Source organism: Dendropsophus ebraccatus, chromosome 7 (genome assembly GCF_027789765.1).
Source record: "Dendropsophus ebraccatus isolate aDenEbr1 chromosome 7, aDenEbr1.pat, whole genome shotgun sequence".
NCBI lineage: Eukaryota > Metazoa > Chordata > Amphibia > Anura > Hylidae > Dendropsophus > Dendropsophus ebraccatus.
In genome coordinates, this window is record NC_091460.1 from 69368239 (window position 1) to 69387527 (window position 19289).

Genomic DNA, 19289 nt, shown 5'->3' on the forward strand with positions numbered 1-19289 from the left:
CCTTCCCTTCTGAGCCCCGCTGTGTGCCCATGCAGTGGTTTACACCCACATATGGGGTACCGTAGTACTCAAGAGAACATGTGTTACAAATTTTGGGGTGCTTTTTCTCTCATGTTCCTTTTGAAAATGAGAAACTTTAATCTAAATGTATATATTATTGGAAAATTTTTATTTTTCATTTTTTTACGGCCTAATGGTGAATACTTTCCTCCAGCCCCTGTAGGGTTAAAATGCTCATTATACCCCTAGATTAATTCTTTAAGGTGTCTAGTTTCCAAAATGGGGTCACTTATGGGGGTTTCCAGTATACAAGCCTCCTAAATCAGCTTAAAATAAGAACTGGTCCCTAAAAAAATCAGTTTTGGAAACTTTCACAAAAATGTGGTAATTTGCTGATACATTTCTAACCCCCGTAACACCCTAAAAAAGTAAAATATGTTTATGAAATGAAGCCAGAATAAAGAGGACATATTGGTAATGTGACTTAGTAACTAATTTATGTAATACAACTTTCTTTTTTTAGAAGCAGAGAATTTCAAAGTTCATAAAATGCAAATTTTTTAAATTTTTCATGATATTTTGATGTTTTTCACAAAAAACACACAAAGTAGTGACCAAATTTTGCCACTAATATAAAGTGCCATGTGTGACGAAAAAACTATCTCAGAATCGCTAGCATACGTTAAAGCATCACTGAGCTATAAGCGCATAAAGTGAGACAGGTCAGATTTTGAAAAATGAGCCTGGTCTTTTAGGTGCAAATAGGCTTGGTCTTGAAGGGGTTAAGAGCACCCTTACCATTTTACCAATAACACATTGCTAACTGTCTGCAGTGTAGGTCTATCCTGGCATGGGGCCACCTTATCGTTGGTGGGATGGTATGCACTATTTGCAAACGGCAACCAAGAGCCTTACTATTTTTATGGGGATTTTTTGGCAGTTGGGGGGCTGCTTTTAGTGATTTTCATATCTGTACTGGGTCTGTATCTTGCCATTGCGTTAAGCTGTTGCATTGCTCTGTGGTTTTGTGTGTTTGCAACTTCAGCTAAAGCAACGTACTCCTGCCTAGTGTGAATAGTGTTCTAGGAGAGCTGACCGAATTTGCCTCTTTTTCTGTGTTCCAGATAGAGGGAGTGGCTGCCTCTACTTGGTCATGCACTCCATCTATCCCACCCAGATGGTGTAATTACTTTTGCCAGTATAGGATGGATCCTGCATGCCCAGAGCATAGGCTTATTATATGCCATGGAGCAGCTAGTACAATGTAGGTCTATCCTGGCATGGCGCCACCTTATCGTTGGTGGAATGGTTTACACTATTTGCAAATGGTAACCAAGAGCCTCACTATTTTATTGAGATTTTTAGGGGGCAGTTGGGGGGCTGCTTTTAGTGATTTTCATATCTGTATTGGGTCTGTATCTTGCCATTGCGGTGAGCTGTTGCATTTCTCTGTGTTTTTGTGACATTGCTAACTGGGGAAGTATACTGTAACTAAAAACTCTGGAAAAGTGACGGATCCACAGAATGAAGGAAAAGAGAAAACGAGGAAGAAGAGGGAATACTAGAAAACTCAATTTTTTAAAACAAGAAATATATCCTCAAGGAAAATTTACATTACATTATAGCATTAAACAAGTCAAGATATAGCCTGGCCTGAGCTGAGACAAGAGGTAGGCAAGGTAGGGACCCACCTAGGGCGACACCTCCTGCCTAGCCTGGGGGTGCGCAACCACTAGTACCGGAAATCCTGGGCACTTTTGCTTGTGGGGGTTGCTTTCATTGGGTGAACATCAAAGAAGCAAGAGGCCACTTGTTCCTCCCATCGGCTGTCCTGTAGGTGTAGGCTCCATTGAGCCTGCAGTCTAAAATAAACCAGAAACAGTGCAAGACCTCTGAACCCCTCCCTGGCTCAGTCACACTCACAATGGGGGGGATTTATGAAGACCAGTGTACTTGTACGCCAGTCTTAACTAGAGCCCTACCCGCTTTTCCCAAGCCGAATTCACTAAGAGGCGCACACCTCTTAGTGAATGTGGCCGGGCACCCGATCCTGCGTCCGGCATACCAAATCTACACCTAGATTTGGATCATGATTTACCCTCATCATGATAAATAATGATCAATGCGTTGCAGGAGGAAGCCAAGCCTCCTCCACGCCTTGCCGCGAATCCCCCTATGGCAGACCGTTCATAAATGTTCTCCAATGTCTTTACTTGTGTGCGCGCCTGCTGTGCCTGTGAGTAGTGGGGAATGAAAAGGCCCTGCTGGTGAGGAAGAAAACATGAGATAAATATGTACAGTGTATTTATTTATTTTGCTCAAAGGGGCTCTGTGTACCAACAGAGGGTCACCTATCTACTGGAGGAGGCATTTATCTACCCACTGGGTAGGCATATTCTTACTGAAGGAACAAGTTATCTACTGGGGGCCCCTTTCTACTTGGGAGGGGCAACGGACTACCTAACGGAGGGCAATTACCTATCTATCTACTGTGGGTACATATATCCACTTGGAGGAATTATTTCCTAGTGGTCAACAATAGGGCTTGTGTTAGGAAGGGACTCAAAGACACAAGACAAAGTGAAGCCCTGTCACTTGCACCTGCTAAACTGTCCCTGCCTTTTAGAGTGACCAGCTCCTTAACAGGCCGGCCCCAACCTGTAGACTGATTGCTATATAGGGTGTAAGACAGAGACAAGACAATACAAACACAATAAATGGAGAGTCCACTTGCCGGGTCGTAACAAACGGTCTCCACAGTACTAAGTCAGGAAGCAGATAGGTAGTCAAGAAGTCAAGCCAAGGATCAGTTAACCAGGAGAATAACCAGAAAAGAAATTGCTAGCTTAGGCACTCACAAGTAAGGCTCTATCGCAGGCAACTAATCATGATGGGGGTAGTAGTCTTATGAAGACTAGAGTCCCAGCCCCAGAACGTCATTGGGGCAAAGACTCTAGCCCCCAGCGACAATACAAAGCTGACTGGCATTGCCGTCCGCCAGCCAGTACAATTTAAACTAGTGTAACAGCGTGGGCCCAGGCCGCGTCAAGAGAGACTGGGGACGCTGCCGGCACACCCCTAGAAACCAGACGGCCCGGTTGCTAGTGCCGTCGTCGGCAGTGCCAGGAGCCGAGCGTACCAGCTCCTGACAGCTTGTGCATAGAAGCCAAGTGTCCAACATGAGCTGTGTCTTTCCAAGCCAAACTGCGAACAGCACATTGGATTATTTCATTGGACTGATCTTTTTAACACACATTAGATCCATCCATGAAACACTTTGCCAAAAATGGCATAGGTCTCTGTTCTTGTAACCATTTTTATATGCCACTATATAGTGTAACTGTCATCTAAATGTCACTTTGCCGAAATCAATAGTATAAGCAATTTTAAAAAACCCTGGAATAGGATTTATTAAAGGATACCTGTCACCCCCCGTGCTGGGGTGACAGGCTCCCAACCCCCCGTTAGAGCGCCCTATACTTACCTAATCGCGCCCGGTCCCGCTTTCTGATGCGGTCGGGTCACAGAGATTTCAGCTCCCGAAGCACGGCGCGCGCGCTGACAGGAGAGTCCGATGCCCATAGAGAATGACGGAACATCGGACTCCCCATTCATTCTCTATGAGTGTCGGACTCTCCTGTGTGCGCGCTCGCCGGGCTTCGGGAGCTGAAATCTCCGTGACACGACCGCATCAGGAAGCGGGACCCGGCACGATTAGGTAAGTATAGGGGGATCTAGCAGGGGGTCAGGAGCCTGTCACCTCGGCACGGGGGGTGACAGGTCCTCTTTAAGCAAGAGTTTCCTCCTGTATTCAAAAAGGTGTTTTGCATCCTCCCCCCCTCACTTCAGAAGAAGCAGGTTTGCTGTATCCATTATGGTCTATGGAGGGGGAGAGGTCGAGGGGAGGGTTAGCATGAAGAGGAGAAAAGGCATTCCTGCACAGCATATAATCCTGCTATCTTATCTCACCAAGTTCCCAGACCAGCACTGAGCTTTCTGATCTCTGAATCCAGACAGTCTCCAAGCTGCAGGGCTGTTTGTCTCCTCTACCTGCTCACTCATCCCCCTCGGCCCCTCCCCCCTCCATAGGTTATAATGGACTAAGCAAACTCATCTTCACTTACTCCTCTGTAAGGGCCCGTTCACACTACGGAATCGCATGTAGAATCTTGCCTGCTATCTGTTTGAATGGGAGGGCTTGCGTCTCTCCGTTCAAAGAATTGACCCGTAGTGTAAACGGACCCTAATGTAGATAACTTTTCTCAATGCCGATGGCAACAATGGCTGTACTTTTACATAGTGTAAACATAGCCCAAATATGACTGCCTTCGTAACTATGAGACCATCTTTTTAATGTTGAATATGACATTAATACTCGGTAAGTATCAGCTGAAAGCAGGACATTTACCATAGCTGATTCTCAGACTACAGGTTGAGATATACAGTACTTAGTTCTCCTCATGCCATAACTGCTTTCATTAGTCTGCTTCAGTGAGTTCTTTGAAGCATGAATGGAGCAGGATGATCAGTGATTATTCTGCATCTATCCAGGCAGACATGTCAAAAAGGCCTTTAACTCTTTAAGGCCCAGCCTAAGTTAGTAGTGCCACAGTAATTGTTTCATCTCCGCATTTTAAAAGCTGTAACTTTTTTTTAATTTTTTCCACTGATATGACCCCATGTCGTTTTATACGGGATCGTGTTTGAGTACTTATTGATTTCTTTTTATGGGGTGTAATAAAAAAGTTAAATCCAACATCATGTATTTGTTTACATTCTAGCTCTGCTCACCATCTGGTATACGTTTTTCTGCTTTATTCTGCAGGATACTGCTACAGTCCCTTCCTTCTGTCAGACTACTTATACAGCTGCTACTGCATTGCTGCTACTTATTTAAGGGGCCAAATAGACAGAAGTTATCTGGAGTTATCTCCAGTCCCCACTGTTGTTGATGGGTGTCAGCCACATAACATACAAGTGATGGTACAGGCACAACTCCTGAGCTCACAACATCACAGCACCATAATACTAAATTGGCTCACAGAAAGGCATATAGTAGTTCTTTTAGTACTACTAGGAAGGTAAAGGATGACATTCAAGGTCCTAATGTGCTTATAAATATATATAGATTAAACTGAGCAAGGGCCCTATTACAAAGGACGAATATTGTGCAAATTATTGTTATATTGTTCGAATTTAAACAATAATCGTTTTGTGTGGATACAGGCAACAATCAAATGACTAGAAATCGATCACCATTCATTTGGTGCTGATACTAAATCTTTGTTAGCGTAGCTTCACACATACCATATCGCAGCGGATTTGATTATCCTTCCTGTTCACTGCTATTGAATACGGCAACGGGCGCACACATCCGAATCTGCAGCTGCACACAATGGAGCGTGTGGCCGGAGCCACACGCTCCATTGTGTGAACTGACAGGTTCTCTGCGGCCACTATTCATTGAATAGCGGCAGCAGAAATCTGACATACCATTTTTTTGCTGCGCCGTTAGGGATCCCGGCCGGAGTGTGTACACACTCCAACCGGGATTTCATAGAGGACAGCACAATGTAAGTTCAGTATTAATCACGGCCATTGTTTAAACGTAGTGTGAACATAGGCTTAGGGTGCGTTCACACATACAGGATCTGCAGCAGATCCACAGCAGATTTTATGGCCCCGATTTGAATCTGCAACTTCAAATCTGCGCCATCAAATCTGCTGCAGATCCTGTACATGTGAACACATCCTAAATCGTTCGCTGTAATTTCACATTTGTTTGCTGTATTCCTTCACTGTTATTTTGCATTTGTTTGCTAATTGTTCAATAATTGTCCAGTGTATTGCCACATCGTTCCTTCATTTGTTGGGATTAGATAGAGTAAACAATCGCATAACAACCTTAAATAATAAGAAAGCGTTCTGTGAAAAGGCCCTATTACACGAAGCAGAAGCGATTACGGACGTATTTGGCTGATTATCAACCATTATGGCCCATAATCGTTTTGTGTAATAAAAGGCAACAGACAAACAGCAACAATGGCAACGATCAGATGCCGCTGTGCTGTGTAATAGGAGCGGCAGCGGCTATGTGTGAACATTACTTTTACTTTACGGTTCACGGAAGAAAAAGAGCGCTGCACCTCACACCTATGGCTGACACTAGTGCCCCTAGGCTAAATAAAAAACACATCAGAATTTTGTGTATGAATTGATCAAGCCATACTGCCCCATGTACCATCGTGCAGGTATCTGATACACATGGGTCCCTACACTAAGTCCACACCGTGCCAGTCAGTGGCCACCAACCCCGCAGGCGCGCACAGTCAGGGAACGGGGGCCATGGGACGGCCCTGCGACCCCCATGCCACAGGACCAGACCCAAAAACACCACACCAGAACCCGGCCAGCACCGCCGGCGGAGAAGGTCGCCCCCAAACAGCACAAGTCTGGATGAGGTATTGCGCTCACCATAGCTGCTGCAGACAGAATGGGAAAAGACAGGAGGGATTAAAACCATGTGCACTCAGGTGTCTCCTGCTAATTGCGGTCATGTGGGTCTCACCAGGAGGAGTGCAAAACACTGGGAAAAGAGAGAAATAAAATGCGGTTCACGGAAGAAAAAGAGCGCTGCACCTCACACCTATGGCTGACACTAGTGCCCCTAGGCTAAATAAAAAACACATCAGAATTTTGTGTATGAATTGATCAAGCCATACTGCCCCATGTACCATCGTGCAGGTATCTGATACACATGGGTCCCTACACTAAGTCCACACCGTGCCAGTCAGTGGCCACCAACCCCGCAGGCGCGCACAGTCAGGGAACGGGGGCCATGGGACGGCCCTGCGACCCCCATGCCACAGGACCAGACCCAAAAACACCACACCAGAACCCGGCCAGCACCGCCGGCGGAGAAGGTCGCCCCCAAACAGCACAAGTCTGGATGAGGTATTGCGCTCACCATAGCTGCTGCAGACAGAATGGGAAAAGACAGGAGGGATTAAAACCATGTGCACTCAGGTGTCTCCTGCTAATTGCGGTCATGTGGGTCTCACCAGGAGGAGTGCAAAACACTGGGAAAAGAGAGAAATAAAATGCGGTTCACGGAAGAAAAAGAGCGCTGCACCTCACACCTATGGCTGACACTAGTGCCCCTAGGCTAAATAAAAAACACATCAGAATTTTGTGTATGAATTGATCAAGCCATACTGCCCCATGTACCATCGTGCAGGTATCTGATACACATGGGTCCCTACACTAAGTCCACACCGTGCCAGTCAGTGGCCACCAACCCCGCAGGCGCGCACAGTCAGGGAACGGGGGCCATGGGACGGCCCTGCGACCCCCATGCCACAGGACCAGACCCAAAAACACCACACCAGAACCCGGCCAGCACCGCCGGCGGAGAAGGTCGCCCCCAAACAGCACAAGTCTGGATGAGGTATTGCGCTCACCATAGCTGCTGCAGACAGAATGGGAAAAGACAGGAGGGATTAAAACCATGTGCACTCAGGTGTCTCCTGCTAATTGCGGTCATGTGGGTCTCACCAGGAGGAGTGCAAAACACTGGGAAAAGAGAGAAATAAAATGCGGTTCACGGAAGAAAAAGAGCGCTGCACCTCACACCTATGGCTGACACTAGTGCCCCTAGGCTAAATAAAAAACACATCAGAATTTTGTGTATGAATTGATCAAGCCATACTGCCCCATGTACCATCGTGCAGGTATCTGATACACATGGGTCCCTACACTAAGTCCACACCGTGCCAGTCAGTGGCCACCAACCCCGCAGGCGCGCACAGTCAGGGAACGGGGGCCATGGGACGGCCCTGCGACCCCCATGCCACAGGACCAGACCCAAAAACACCACACCAGAACCCGGCCAGCACCGCCGGCGGAGAAGGTCGCCCCCAAACAGCACAAGTCTGGATGAGGTATTGCGCTCACCATAGCTGCTGCAGACAGAATGGGAAAAGACAGGAGGGATTAAAACCATGTGCACTCAGGTGTCTCCTGCTAATTGCGGTCATGTGGGTCACGAGGTACATGGGGCAGTATGGCTTGATCAATTCATACACAAAATTCTGATGTGTTTTTTATTTAGCCAAGCGGCACTAGTATCAGCCATAGGTGTGAGGTGCAGCACTCTGTTTCTTCCCTGAACCGCATTTTGTTTCTCTCTTTTCTCCGTGTTTTGCACTCCTCCTGGTGAGACCCACATGACCGCAATTAGCAGGAGACACCTGAGTGCACATGGTTTTAATCCCTCCTGTTTTTTTCCCATTCTGTTTGCTGCAGCTATGGTTAGTGTAATACCTTATCCAGACTTGTGCTGCTTGGGGGCGACCTTCCCCGCCGGCGGTGCTGGCCGTGTTCTGGTGTGGTGTTTTTGGGTCTGGTCCTGTGGCATGGGGGTCGCAGGGCCGTCCCATGGCCCCCGTTCCCTGGCTGTGCACGCCTGCGGGGTTGGTGGCCACTGACTGGCACGGTGTGGACTTAGTGTAGGGACCCATGTGTATCAGATACCGGCACGAGGTACATGGGGCAGTATGGCTTGATCAATTCATACACAAAATTCTGATGTGTTTTTTATTTAGCCAAGTGGCACTAGTATCAGCCATAGGTGTGAGGTGCAGCACTCTGTTTCTTCCCTGAACCGCATTTTGTTTCTCTCTTTTCTCCGTGTTTTGCACTCCTCCTGGTGAGACCCACATGACCGCAATTAGCAGGAGACACCTGAGTGCACATGGTTTTAATCCCTCCTGTTTTTTTCCCATTCTGTTTGCTGCAGCTATGGTGAGTGTAATACCTTATCCAGACTTGTGCTGCTTGGGGGCGACCTTCCCCGCCGGCGGTGCTGGCCGTGTTCTGGTGTGGTGTTTTTGGGTCTGGTCCTGTGGCATGGGGGTCGCAGGGCCGTCCCATGGCCCCCGTTCCCTGGCTGTGCACGCCTGCGGGGTTGGTGGCCACTGACTGGCACGGTGTGGACTTAGTGTAGGGACCCATGTGTATCAGATACCGGCACGAGGTACATGGGGCAGTATGGCTTGATCAATTCATACACAAAATTCTGATGTGTTTTTTATTTAGCCAAGCGGCACTAGTATCAGCCATAGGTGTGAGGTGCAGCACTCTGTTTCTTCCCTGAACCGCATTTTGTTTCTCTCTTTTCTCCGTGTTTTGCACTCCTCCTGGTGAGACCCACATGACCGCAATTAGCAGGAGACACCTGAGTGCACATGGTTTTAATCCCTCCTGTTTTTTTCCCATTCTGTTTGCTGCAGCTATGGTGAGTGTAATACCTTATCCAGACTTGTGCTGCTTGGGGGCGACCTTCCCCGCCGGCGGTGCTGGCCGTGTTCTGGTGTGGTGTTTTTGGGTCTGGTCCTGTGGCATGGGGGTCGCAGGGCCGTCCCATGGCCCCCGTTCCCTGGCTGCGCACGCCTGCGGGGTTGGTGGCCACTGACTGGCACGGTGTGGACTTAGTGTAGGGACCCATGTGTATCAGATACCGGCACGAGGTACATGGGGCAGTATGGCTTGATCAATTCATACACAAAATTCTGATGTGTTTTTTATTTAGCCAAGCGGCACTAGTATCAGCCATAGGTGTGAGGTGCAGCACTCTGTTTCTTCCCTGAACCTTACTTTTACTTTACCTTCCATTACCTTACCAATGTCAGTGCCACCTATGTCCTCATTGCTAGTAGGATTATTCCTGAAAGCCTCCTGAACCAATTGCCATTGACTACCCTGAGAATCACTGGCCCTGGACCACAGCTGTTATTGGGGGCCAGGCTGCTCTGGTATTTACGTATCTTCATGATGTTGTTTTAGATGTTGTGCTCTGAATTCCCTTAATATATCCTTACTTTTATAGGTGATCTAATGTATATTCAACTCAAAGATATTACTTTATTAACAAAATTCACCATACTTAGTTTACCAGTAGTGTATGCAGGAATTATACTTGACAATTACTCTGATTAAAGGCAACTATAATGCAATAGTGCTTGGGCTGTACACCAGAACACTCATTTCAATGTAAAATCTAAGCTAAACACAATGCTGCTGCTGTATTGGTGTGTGTGGCCAGGGGAGCAGATAGGTTACTAGATCTCATAGTCTCATGTAGCAGAGAATGATTGATCACAGTATTTAGGCAGGGAGAACATAGAGAGCTCACCCAGGTACTACTTTATTAGAAGCAGACAGAACTGTGGGCTGGGAGGAACAGTGCTTTTATGTATGGGAGTACATTGTACAAGCTAGTGTCTGGCCATTCTGGAGCTGAGCTCAGGAAATTGCTGACAATACAAGAGTACAAAGAAAAAGGGGAAACTGCTGTAAATACTTTATACACCTGGAGTAATAGGTACACTAAAAGGGGTTATCCAGAGTTTAAAAAAACATACTGTAGCTGCTTTCTTCACCACACCGTGACACCATGGCTGAAAACATTTGGCAATTTTTGCATGTAAATTTGCAGTCTTTTTTAAAGGCTGGAAGTATTGAGTAAAATAGCAATTTTCTATCTGTAAACAGCTTGTCACTTTGATGGCCATAAAATGAATGTAACATGCATAAATGTGTGTGAGCATAGCCTAAAAAGGGGTGACCTGGCGAAAGCTTATGATGGGCCAACCTTAGCATAAGCCATCAATATCTGATGGGGGAGGTACTGACACCTGGCACCCCACCAACCAGCTGTTCTCCTGAGCTGTGGGGCCCTCAATAAACTGTGAACGCAGCCAGTCACTGTCACCACACAATGAATGAAGCTGTCTGCTTAACAGCAGGTTATTCCCTGCTCCCAACTGAAAACACAAATGGTTGGCCAAGCATGTACTTATATGGGAGAGATTGGAAGAATAGGTGGTGAAGGTCTATTGGTACATTACCACATTCTTCTGGACTGACAAAAATAGTCACAGGGACTTCTCTAGTGGTCGGCCATGAGAACAAATGATCTTATATGACACTGTAACACAGTGTCATGTACACAGCGTACTGAACAATAACTGTACAATGTATCTTCTGTGATTGAAGAACAACTACAAAAGGCCAACAGCCCCCAACAATCTACACATCTACCTTACTACTGATGTTTGTAATATAAAAAAGGGTTAAAGTGTACCTGTCATTCGAAAAAAGTTTTGACATGTCACAGTGACACGTCAAAAATTTTGATAAGTCGAGGTCTGAGTGTTTAGAGCGCAGTTCTTTCTCTCCCAGCTCTGTGTTATGTGGCCTGGACGGCTGCATAATGTAAGTCTACGGGGTCATTCAGGATGGACACAGGGCAGGGAGAGGAACGTAGAGAAGCAGGGACTTCTCCCGACTTATTCTACCGATCAGTCTGTGGTTTGAACATTCAGACCCCGACTGATCCAATCTTTTGACTTGTCTCTGTAAATACTCAATGATGTAGCCATGTGAACTCAGGAAGAATCTGCTGAAAATGACTGATGGGAAAATGTACAGTAAACTAAAGCAGTTGTACCCATGAAGCACAGGACAATCCAAAGCATTACCAGATGTAGAATCAGACAGGTTCTGGCAAAACTGAAAATATGACTTCATTGTTAAAATTATGTAAGTGCCCTGCGAGCGTGAAGTGTACATGAATGAATGTAAGACTCATTAAAGAGTTAACATACTGGAGCTGCAATGACTGAAGTGTCCTAAGGTTTAGGAATGCCAGCTCCATAACACATCCCTCGCTGTCTTTCTTCCCCCTCTGTTCATTCTCCTCCCCTCATACTCTCTTCTCTCTAGGTCTCCGCTCCAGGCTGTGACGTCAGGCTGAGGAAAAGGATAAAGAGCAGATCATTAGGCATCAGGGAGTTGGGCTGTTTCAGCTGCTGCCTAAAGAAGCTCTAACCTTAGGATTCTGGATCTGAGACTTTTTCCTTCACTGTATTTTTTCTTCACAACTCTAAAGCTCACCGGAAAAGACAAATGCCACAAAATGTGGTCCTACCCGGACCTGCTCCTTGGGGATTCAGGTTAACTGGAGGCATAGACTTTAACCAGCCTCTGGTGATCTCTAGGGTAAGTAAAATGACAACTAACAATATATAACACTGTAAAACAAACTGGTATTGTTGCTGGTCTGTAAACTGTGACATAACTACAGGGAGGTTACAGGTACACCTGGGCCTCTGTGTGAGGAGCTATACTATACTGGTCTGTACACCATAACATAACTACAGGGGTAGAGAGGTTACAGGTACACCTGGGCCTCAGTGTGAGAGGCTATACTATACTGGTCTGTACACCATAACATAACTACAGGGGTAGAGAGGTTACAGGTACACCTGGGCCTCTGTGTGAGAGGCGAATACTATACTGATCTGTACACCATAACATATCTACAGGGGTAGAGAGGTTACAGGTACACCTGGGCCTCAGTGTGAGAGGCTATACTATACTGGTCTGTACACCATAACATATCTACAGGGGTAGAGAGGTTACAGGTACACCTGGGCCTCAGTGTGAGAGGCTATACTATACTGATCTGTACATCATAACATATCTACAGGGGTAGAGAGGTTACAGGTACACCTGGGCCTCTGTGAGAGGAGCTATGCTATACTATACTCTACTGATCTGTAAACTATAAAATAACTACAGGGGTAGAGAGGTTAGAAGTACACCTGGGCCTCGGTGTGAGGAGCTATACTATACTAAAAACCACATGTGCTGTTACAGATTTCATATCAGTATAAGGCTATGTTCACACAACGTATAAACAACGGCTGTTATTTGGAACTCAAAACAACAGCAGTTGTTTTGAATAAAAACAGCATTTAAGTCTATGGACAATGGCCGGAAATAAATGACATGAACATTATTTCATTATCTCATGAACATTTTTATAACGTTACTTTGATGGTCGTGTGAAACAACAGTCATTGTTGGCATTGACTTCAATGGAAATTTCATTATTATCATTATGAAAAGAACAGCCGTTGTTTTAATTGAGAACAACAGCTGTTCTTTTCATTAAAAGTATGTTTTGTGAACATGGCCTAGTAGAAAAACTGTGGATGTAGATCATTGATCTATACCTACTCCTGAGACTCACATCTATCTTGAGAATGGATGTCCTCTGACACCTGTCCCGTCTGGGCGCTGCTGTTTCCACAATTCTTGTAGACATGAATGATGAGATTCAGGATGCAGTGGCTGGAGTCTGACAGGCTAGTTAGGAATCAAGGGACCTATGCGGGTCACAGAACTGCAACAGCATATGCTAGAATAGTGGATATGTGAAATGTCTAAGGTGGGTGTATCCCTTTAAGGTGCTGTATTCTGTTTAAGGGTGCCTTCACACCTACCGACTCGCAGCGTTAAAGGACAACTCCCATGAAAAACTTTTTCCCAGTAATTGAAGCACATTACAAAGTTATATAACACTGTAATATACTTCAATCACCTGTCTGTCCTCCTTCCCTGTCTTTTCCCCCCTCATCCCCCACCAGGAAGTGTAAGAAACTCCTTCATACCTAATTACTGTCGTCACCAGGCTGCTCTCTCAGCTCCTTCTAGTGACATGTGTCATCAGCAGGAGGGCTGCTCTAGCTCCTGTCACACCAGCCTCCCCCTCCCCTGCCTGGTCAGGTGACTAGGCTTGCTCAGCTCCCATTGGCTGAGCAACTGTAAGCCATCTGTCATTCTGCAACTCAATAATGACTCGTGACTGACTCCCGACACATAACCAGCTACAGGACCCCCTCCCCCATACTCCCTCCTGCTGCCGAGTGGACTCAGTGAGTGAGTGATGTCACTTGCTTATCTTTCTCCTCACTCCCGGCATGTCTCCCCTGCTGCCCTGACCTAATCCTGCAGAATGTACACTACAGTGAGGTGATGTGTGTGCAGCTTCAGTGTGTGTATATAGCAGCCTGACTGAAGAGAGCCAGAGAGGGGGTCATGTTTAGTGTATGATGGGAGTTGTAGTGAATGGAGGGGCAGGCACTTGCTGTGTCACAGCAGGGGGCTGGCTTGTCACAGCAGCCAAAGTGCATCATGGGAAGCTGAAACCAGGAAGCAAGGAAGAAATGAAGAACAAGACTAGAAATCAGAAGGTACACAGACGGAGGGAAATTCAAACAGTGACAGCTCAGGAGGGATGATAAGTATAAAAGCTAGGTTTCTGATTGGTTTTTGTTTTTTTTTCCTTAGCGCGGGAGTTGTCCTTTAATAACGCTGCAAGTCGGCTAGGTCCTGGCAGATCACTGTCAGTACATAAACGCAGCGGTCTGAACGACCGCTGCGTGTATGTAAATCTGCCGGCTGCTTAACCCCTTCTGATCCCGGCCGGCCGCCTCCCGCTCAGCTCTGTATACATTACCTCCTCGCTCCACGGGGTCCCGGCGTCCTGCTCTCACGCCCGGCCAATCAGTGTTTTGCCCTGCAGCAGCCACTGATTGGCCGGGCGGGAGAGCAGGACGCCGGGACCCCGTGGAGCGAGGAGGTAATGTATACAGAGCTGAGCGGGAGGCGGCCGGCCGGCATCAGAAGGGGTTAAGCAGCCGGCAGATTTACATACACGCAGCGGTCGTTCAGACCGCTGCGTGTATGTACTGACAGTGATCTGCCAGGACCTAGCCGACTTGCAGCATTATTAACGCTGCGAGTCGGTAGGTGTGAAGGCACCCTAATACATAATTGGGGTAGTCCTTTCAAAGAAAAAATATACTGTATAGAGGCAAGTGAATTAACAGTAATATGAAGTGAAGTGCTCTGTTATCTCTGCAATCCACTGATTAGCCTGCTTCCATTTAACTCACTGACGCTCCTCCCCGGGTGCTGGGAAAAGCTGGATCCAGTCCTGGGAAACTTCTTTTAGCAGATTTCGCTGTATAACTCGCTGCAGGAAATCCGCTGCAAACTCGGTATGTGTGAATGTACCCAAGAGGGGTATTTAATCTGTAAACATTTATTACTCATCAGTGGAATGTCTGATGTTAGAAAACATGCAGGACTAACTGTTCCCCAACTGATCCCAAGAACCAAGGCATAATCTCCCCACAGCGAACGGAGCCCACAGCATACCTGCATGACCATCAAGGCCTTAGCTCCACTCGTTCTATATGTTATGCCCAAAAACTTATGAGTTTGTGCTTTTGAGAACTGTAGGATGCCCAGTAGTTGAACCCCCAGCGATCAACTTGTTAGGATATGGGATAACAACCTGAAATGAGAATACCCCTTTAAGAAAAGACAGTGGACATTAATTTTTCTTAGAATTATGATTCATACATGTGTGGTATGCCCCTGGGTTGTTGTGTCGGAGGAGCGGCCGGTCACTTGCTAGATGGTAAGGGTGTGACACCAGATCTATGGTGGTTGGCCGAGATACAGCCAGGCCCAGTGATTTTATGACGTGACGCCAGTGCCGCTTGGACACAGGTATGGTGGCACACCTGTTTTTATTTTAAAGGGCCAGTTGTACCTTGTTCCCCCGTGGACAGTGTCCTGCCGGGCTGCTACAGGGTCCCTTGGGATATCACGGTGGGCCCGAGTGGTGTAGTGACCCTCCTAGACTATCGGAACTGCCACCCACAGAAAGGGGAAATGTCTCAAGGCTATAGTGTACACTGTGTCGGTGTGAGGCGAAGAATCACAGAGTCTCTTTACGATAAGTAATCTCGTTCTTACTTGGAAAGTACTTGTGTGCAGCAAGTTATACAGCTTTCCCTTGACAGGGTACGATACACTTGATATTTCCTCTGATAAGCACTTGATAAAACACTTGATAATACAGCAACTAGATCTGTGATAGGAATACAGTGAAGGGTACAGTCGTGCTGAGTAGCGTGTTGAGAGATACGAAGAATCAGAGTAGCAGAGAGGTCGTGAGAGTCCCAACCAAAGTAATACTGTACTCTGCCGGGATGTTGGAGGACAAGGTAGAAGAATACTTTAGAAGAAGAGAATACTTGTGCCGGTGTTTTGACCTTTGGGTCTTCGCACCAGCTAATGCCCGCCAATGTCGGGTGACCCGTCCTATGAGGGTGATACAAGGCCCCAGACCCTGTTACCTGGGATTAGCGGAATGCTGAGGATTTCCTGCTGACATCCGCGTTGTGAGAAAGAGTTCCTAGGCTCTTAACAACTTTCCTCTATCCGGATCAGTTCCTAGCTTACTGCTGTCTGTGGATACTGTCCTGCACTGTGACTCTCCTAGTCCACGGCGCGGGTTGAGATGATCTCTGACTTGTCTTCTCCTGTAGGAGTTTAACACTGCATAGTGATGTGTAGAGTAAACTTAGAAGAAACTGTGAGCTGTGTTTTATCTTGCTTCCTACTCACACAGGAACCTTACTTAGACTGAACCACTCTTCCTGTTCCCCACGTGACTTCCTTCCTCAGCGTATCTAAGGTGCGCTGTGAGTGGGTAAAGAGTGCAATAGAAGAAGTAAAGAGAGAGATGATAGGAGAGAAGAAAAGATTCCCATAGGTTCACAGATCCATTTGACACACAAACAATAAACCTTTACATACTTCAGCTGTGCAGCATCTAAGCACATACATCTACAACAGCGACATCTAGTGGTGAAACTTTATCACTTCCTTCATCACCACTTGTGTACAATAAGTACAGGCTTGTGTTCTTATAAAGGTTCTTTCACATTATGCTGTAGCTACACCCTATATTCTTATTATTATTGACACCACAATACTGAAATAACATAAATATGACTGACAGATCAATCACTGACACATCCATCAGGTTAATTTATGTCACAATTACAAAGTTCTTCTATTTAACCCCTTAACCCTTTAAGGACGGGGCCAATTTTTGTTTTTGCGTTTTCGGTTTTTCCTCCTTGTGTTTAAAAGGCCATAGCACTTGCATTTTTCCACCTAGAAACCCACATGAGCCCTTATTTTTTGCGTCAGTAATTGTACTTTGCAATGACAGGCTGAATTTTTGCATAAAGTATACTGAAAAACCAGAAACAAATTCAAAGTGTGGTGAAATTTAAAAAAAAATGCATTTCTTTTATTTGGGGGGAATGTGTTTTTACGCCATTCGCCCTGGGGTAAAACTGACTTGTTATGCATGTTCCTCAAGTCGTTACGATTAAAATTATATATGACATGTAAAACTTTTCTTTTATCTGATGGCCGGTAAAAAATTCAAACAATTGTTAACAAATATACGTTCCTTAAAATCGCTCTATTCCCAGGCTTATAGCGCTTTTATCCTTTGGTCTATGGGGCTGTATGAGGTGTCATTTTTTGCGCCATGATGTTTACTTTCTATAAGCACCTTGATGGCGCATATACGACTTTTTGATTGCTTTTTATTAAATTTTTTCTGGATATGATGCAACCAAAAATGCGCAATTTTGCACTTTGGGATTTTTTTGCGCTGACGCCGTTTACCGAGCAAGATCAGTAATGTGATTAATTAATAGTTTGGGCGATTACGCACGCGGCAATAGCAAACATGTTTATTTATTTATTTACTTTTATTTAAAACCTGGGAAAAGGGGGGTGATTCAGACTTTTATTAGGGGAGGAGGCTTTTTACTTATAACAATACTTTTTTTTTTTTTTTTACACTTATACTAGAAGCCCCCCTGGGGGACTTCTAGTATATACACTTTGATCTCTCATTGAGATCTTTGCTGTATAGTTGTACAGCAAAGATCAATGAGATCGGCAGTCGTTTGCTTTCGGCTGCTGCAGCCGAAAACAAACGAGTGCCGAGTCGGGGACGGCGCCATCTTGGAGCGGTCCCCGGCCGGCAGCAGTAACGTAGATGCATGTTTGACAGCTGCATCTGATTACTGTATATCTAATACCCTGCGGCTACAAGGGGCACCCGGAACCGCGGCGGTCCAGAGCGGGGTCGCCGCGTGGCTCGGCTCTGAACACCTCTTACGGGCGCATGACGTACGGGTACGTCATGCGTCCTTAAGAGGTTAAGGACCGGGCCAATTTTGTTTTTTGCGTTTTCGTTTTTTCCTCCTTGTGCTTAAAAGGCCATAGCACTTGCAATTTTTCACCCAGAAACCCACATGAGCCCTTATTTTTTGCGCCACTAATTGTACTTCGCAATGACAGGCTGAATTTTTTCATACAGTACACTGCAAAAAAACAAAAAATAAATAAATGTGTGGTGAAATTGAAAAATAAACACATTTTGTTTATTTGGGGGGTATTTGTTTTTACGCCTTTTGCCCTGAGGTAAAACTGACTTGTCATATATATTTCTCAAGTCGTTACGATTACAACGATTTGTAAAATGTATAACTTTTTTTTTTATGTGATGGCTTGTAAAAAATTTAAACCATTGTTAACAAAAATATGCCCCTTAAAATCGCTCCATTCCCAGGCTTATAGCGATTTTATCCTTTGGTCTATGGGGCTGTCTAAGGTGTCATTTTATGCGCCATTATATGTACTAGTGATGTCACGATACCACAATTTTGAGTTCGATACCGATACTAACTTTTTTATTTCGATACTCAATACCAGTTCGATACTTAGTAAAGTATAAAAAAAAAAAAAATACAGTGGTAGAAATATAATACCCCTGCACTATTACAGTGATACCAATTTTTGGACTATTTTTATTTTATTGTGTTAAAAATAAAGTTAGTGATATCTGTCTAAGACAGCTCTGCTGCATCAGCTATCACTAAGACAGCTCTGCTGCATCAGCTATCACTAAGACAGCTCTGCTGCATCAGCTATCACTAAGACAGCTCTGCTGCATCAGCTATCACTAAGACAGCTCTGCTACATCCGATATCACTAAGACAGCTCTGCTGCATCAGCTATCACTAAGACAGCTCTGCTGCATCAGCTATCACTAAGACAGCTCTGCTGCATCAGCTATCACTAAGACAGCTCTGCTACATCAGCTATCACTAAGACAGCTCTGCTACATCAGCTATCACTAAGACAGCTCTGCTACATCAGCTATCACTAAGACAGCTCTGCTACATCAGCTATCAGTAAGACAGCTCTGCTACATCAGCTATCACTAAGACAGCTCTGCTACATCAGCTATCACTAAGACAGCTCTGCTACATCAGCTATCACTAAGACAGCTCTGCTACATCAGCTATCACTAAGACAGCTCTGCTACATCAGCTATCACTAAGACAGCTCTGCTACATCAGCTATCACTAAGACAGCTCTGCTACATCAGCTATCACTAAGACAGCTCTGCTGCATCAGCTATCACTTAGACAGCTCTGCAGCATCAGCTATCACTAAGACAGCTCTGCTACATCAGATAACACTAAGACAGC

At 45.7% G+C, this 19289-nt stretch overlaps 1 protein-coding gene across 2 annotated transcripts in view; it reads left to right on the forward strand.

The window, feature by feature from the left end:
* The first annotated feature begins 11804 nt into the window (after positions 1–11804).
* PDLIM3 (PDZ and LIM domain 3) overlaps positions 11805–19289 on the forward strand; it is a 39373-nt gene continuing 31888 nt past the window's right edge. Inside the window, exon 1 of one of the 2 annotated variants that reach the window (XM_069977718.1) lies at positions 11805–12060. In XM_069977718.1, coding sequence (XP_069833819.1) covers positions 11968–12060 — 93 coding nt within the window. In that variant the 5' untranslated portion in view covers positions 11805–11967. The remainder of the gene's footprint in view (positions 12061–19289) is intronic. The other variant, XM_069977719.1, reaches the window with a different exon arrangement.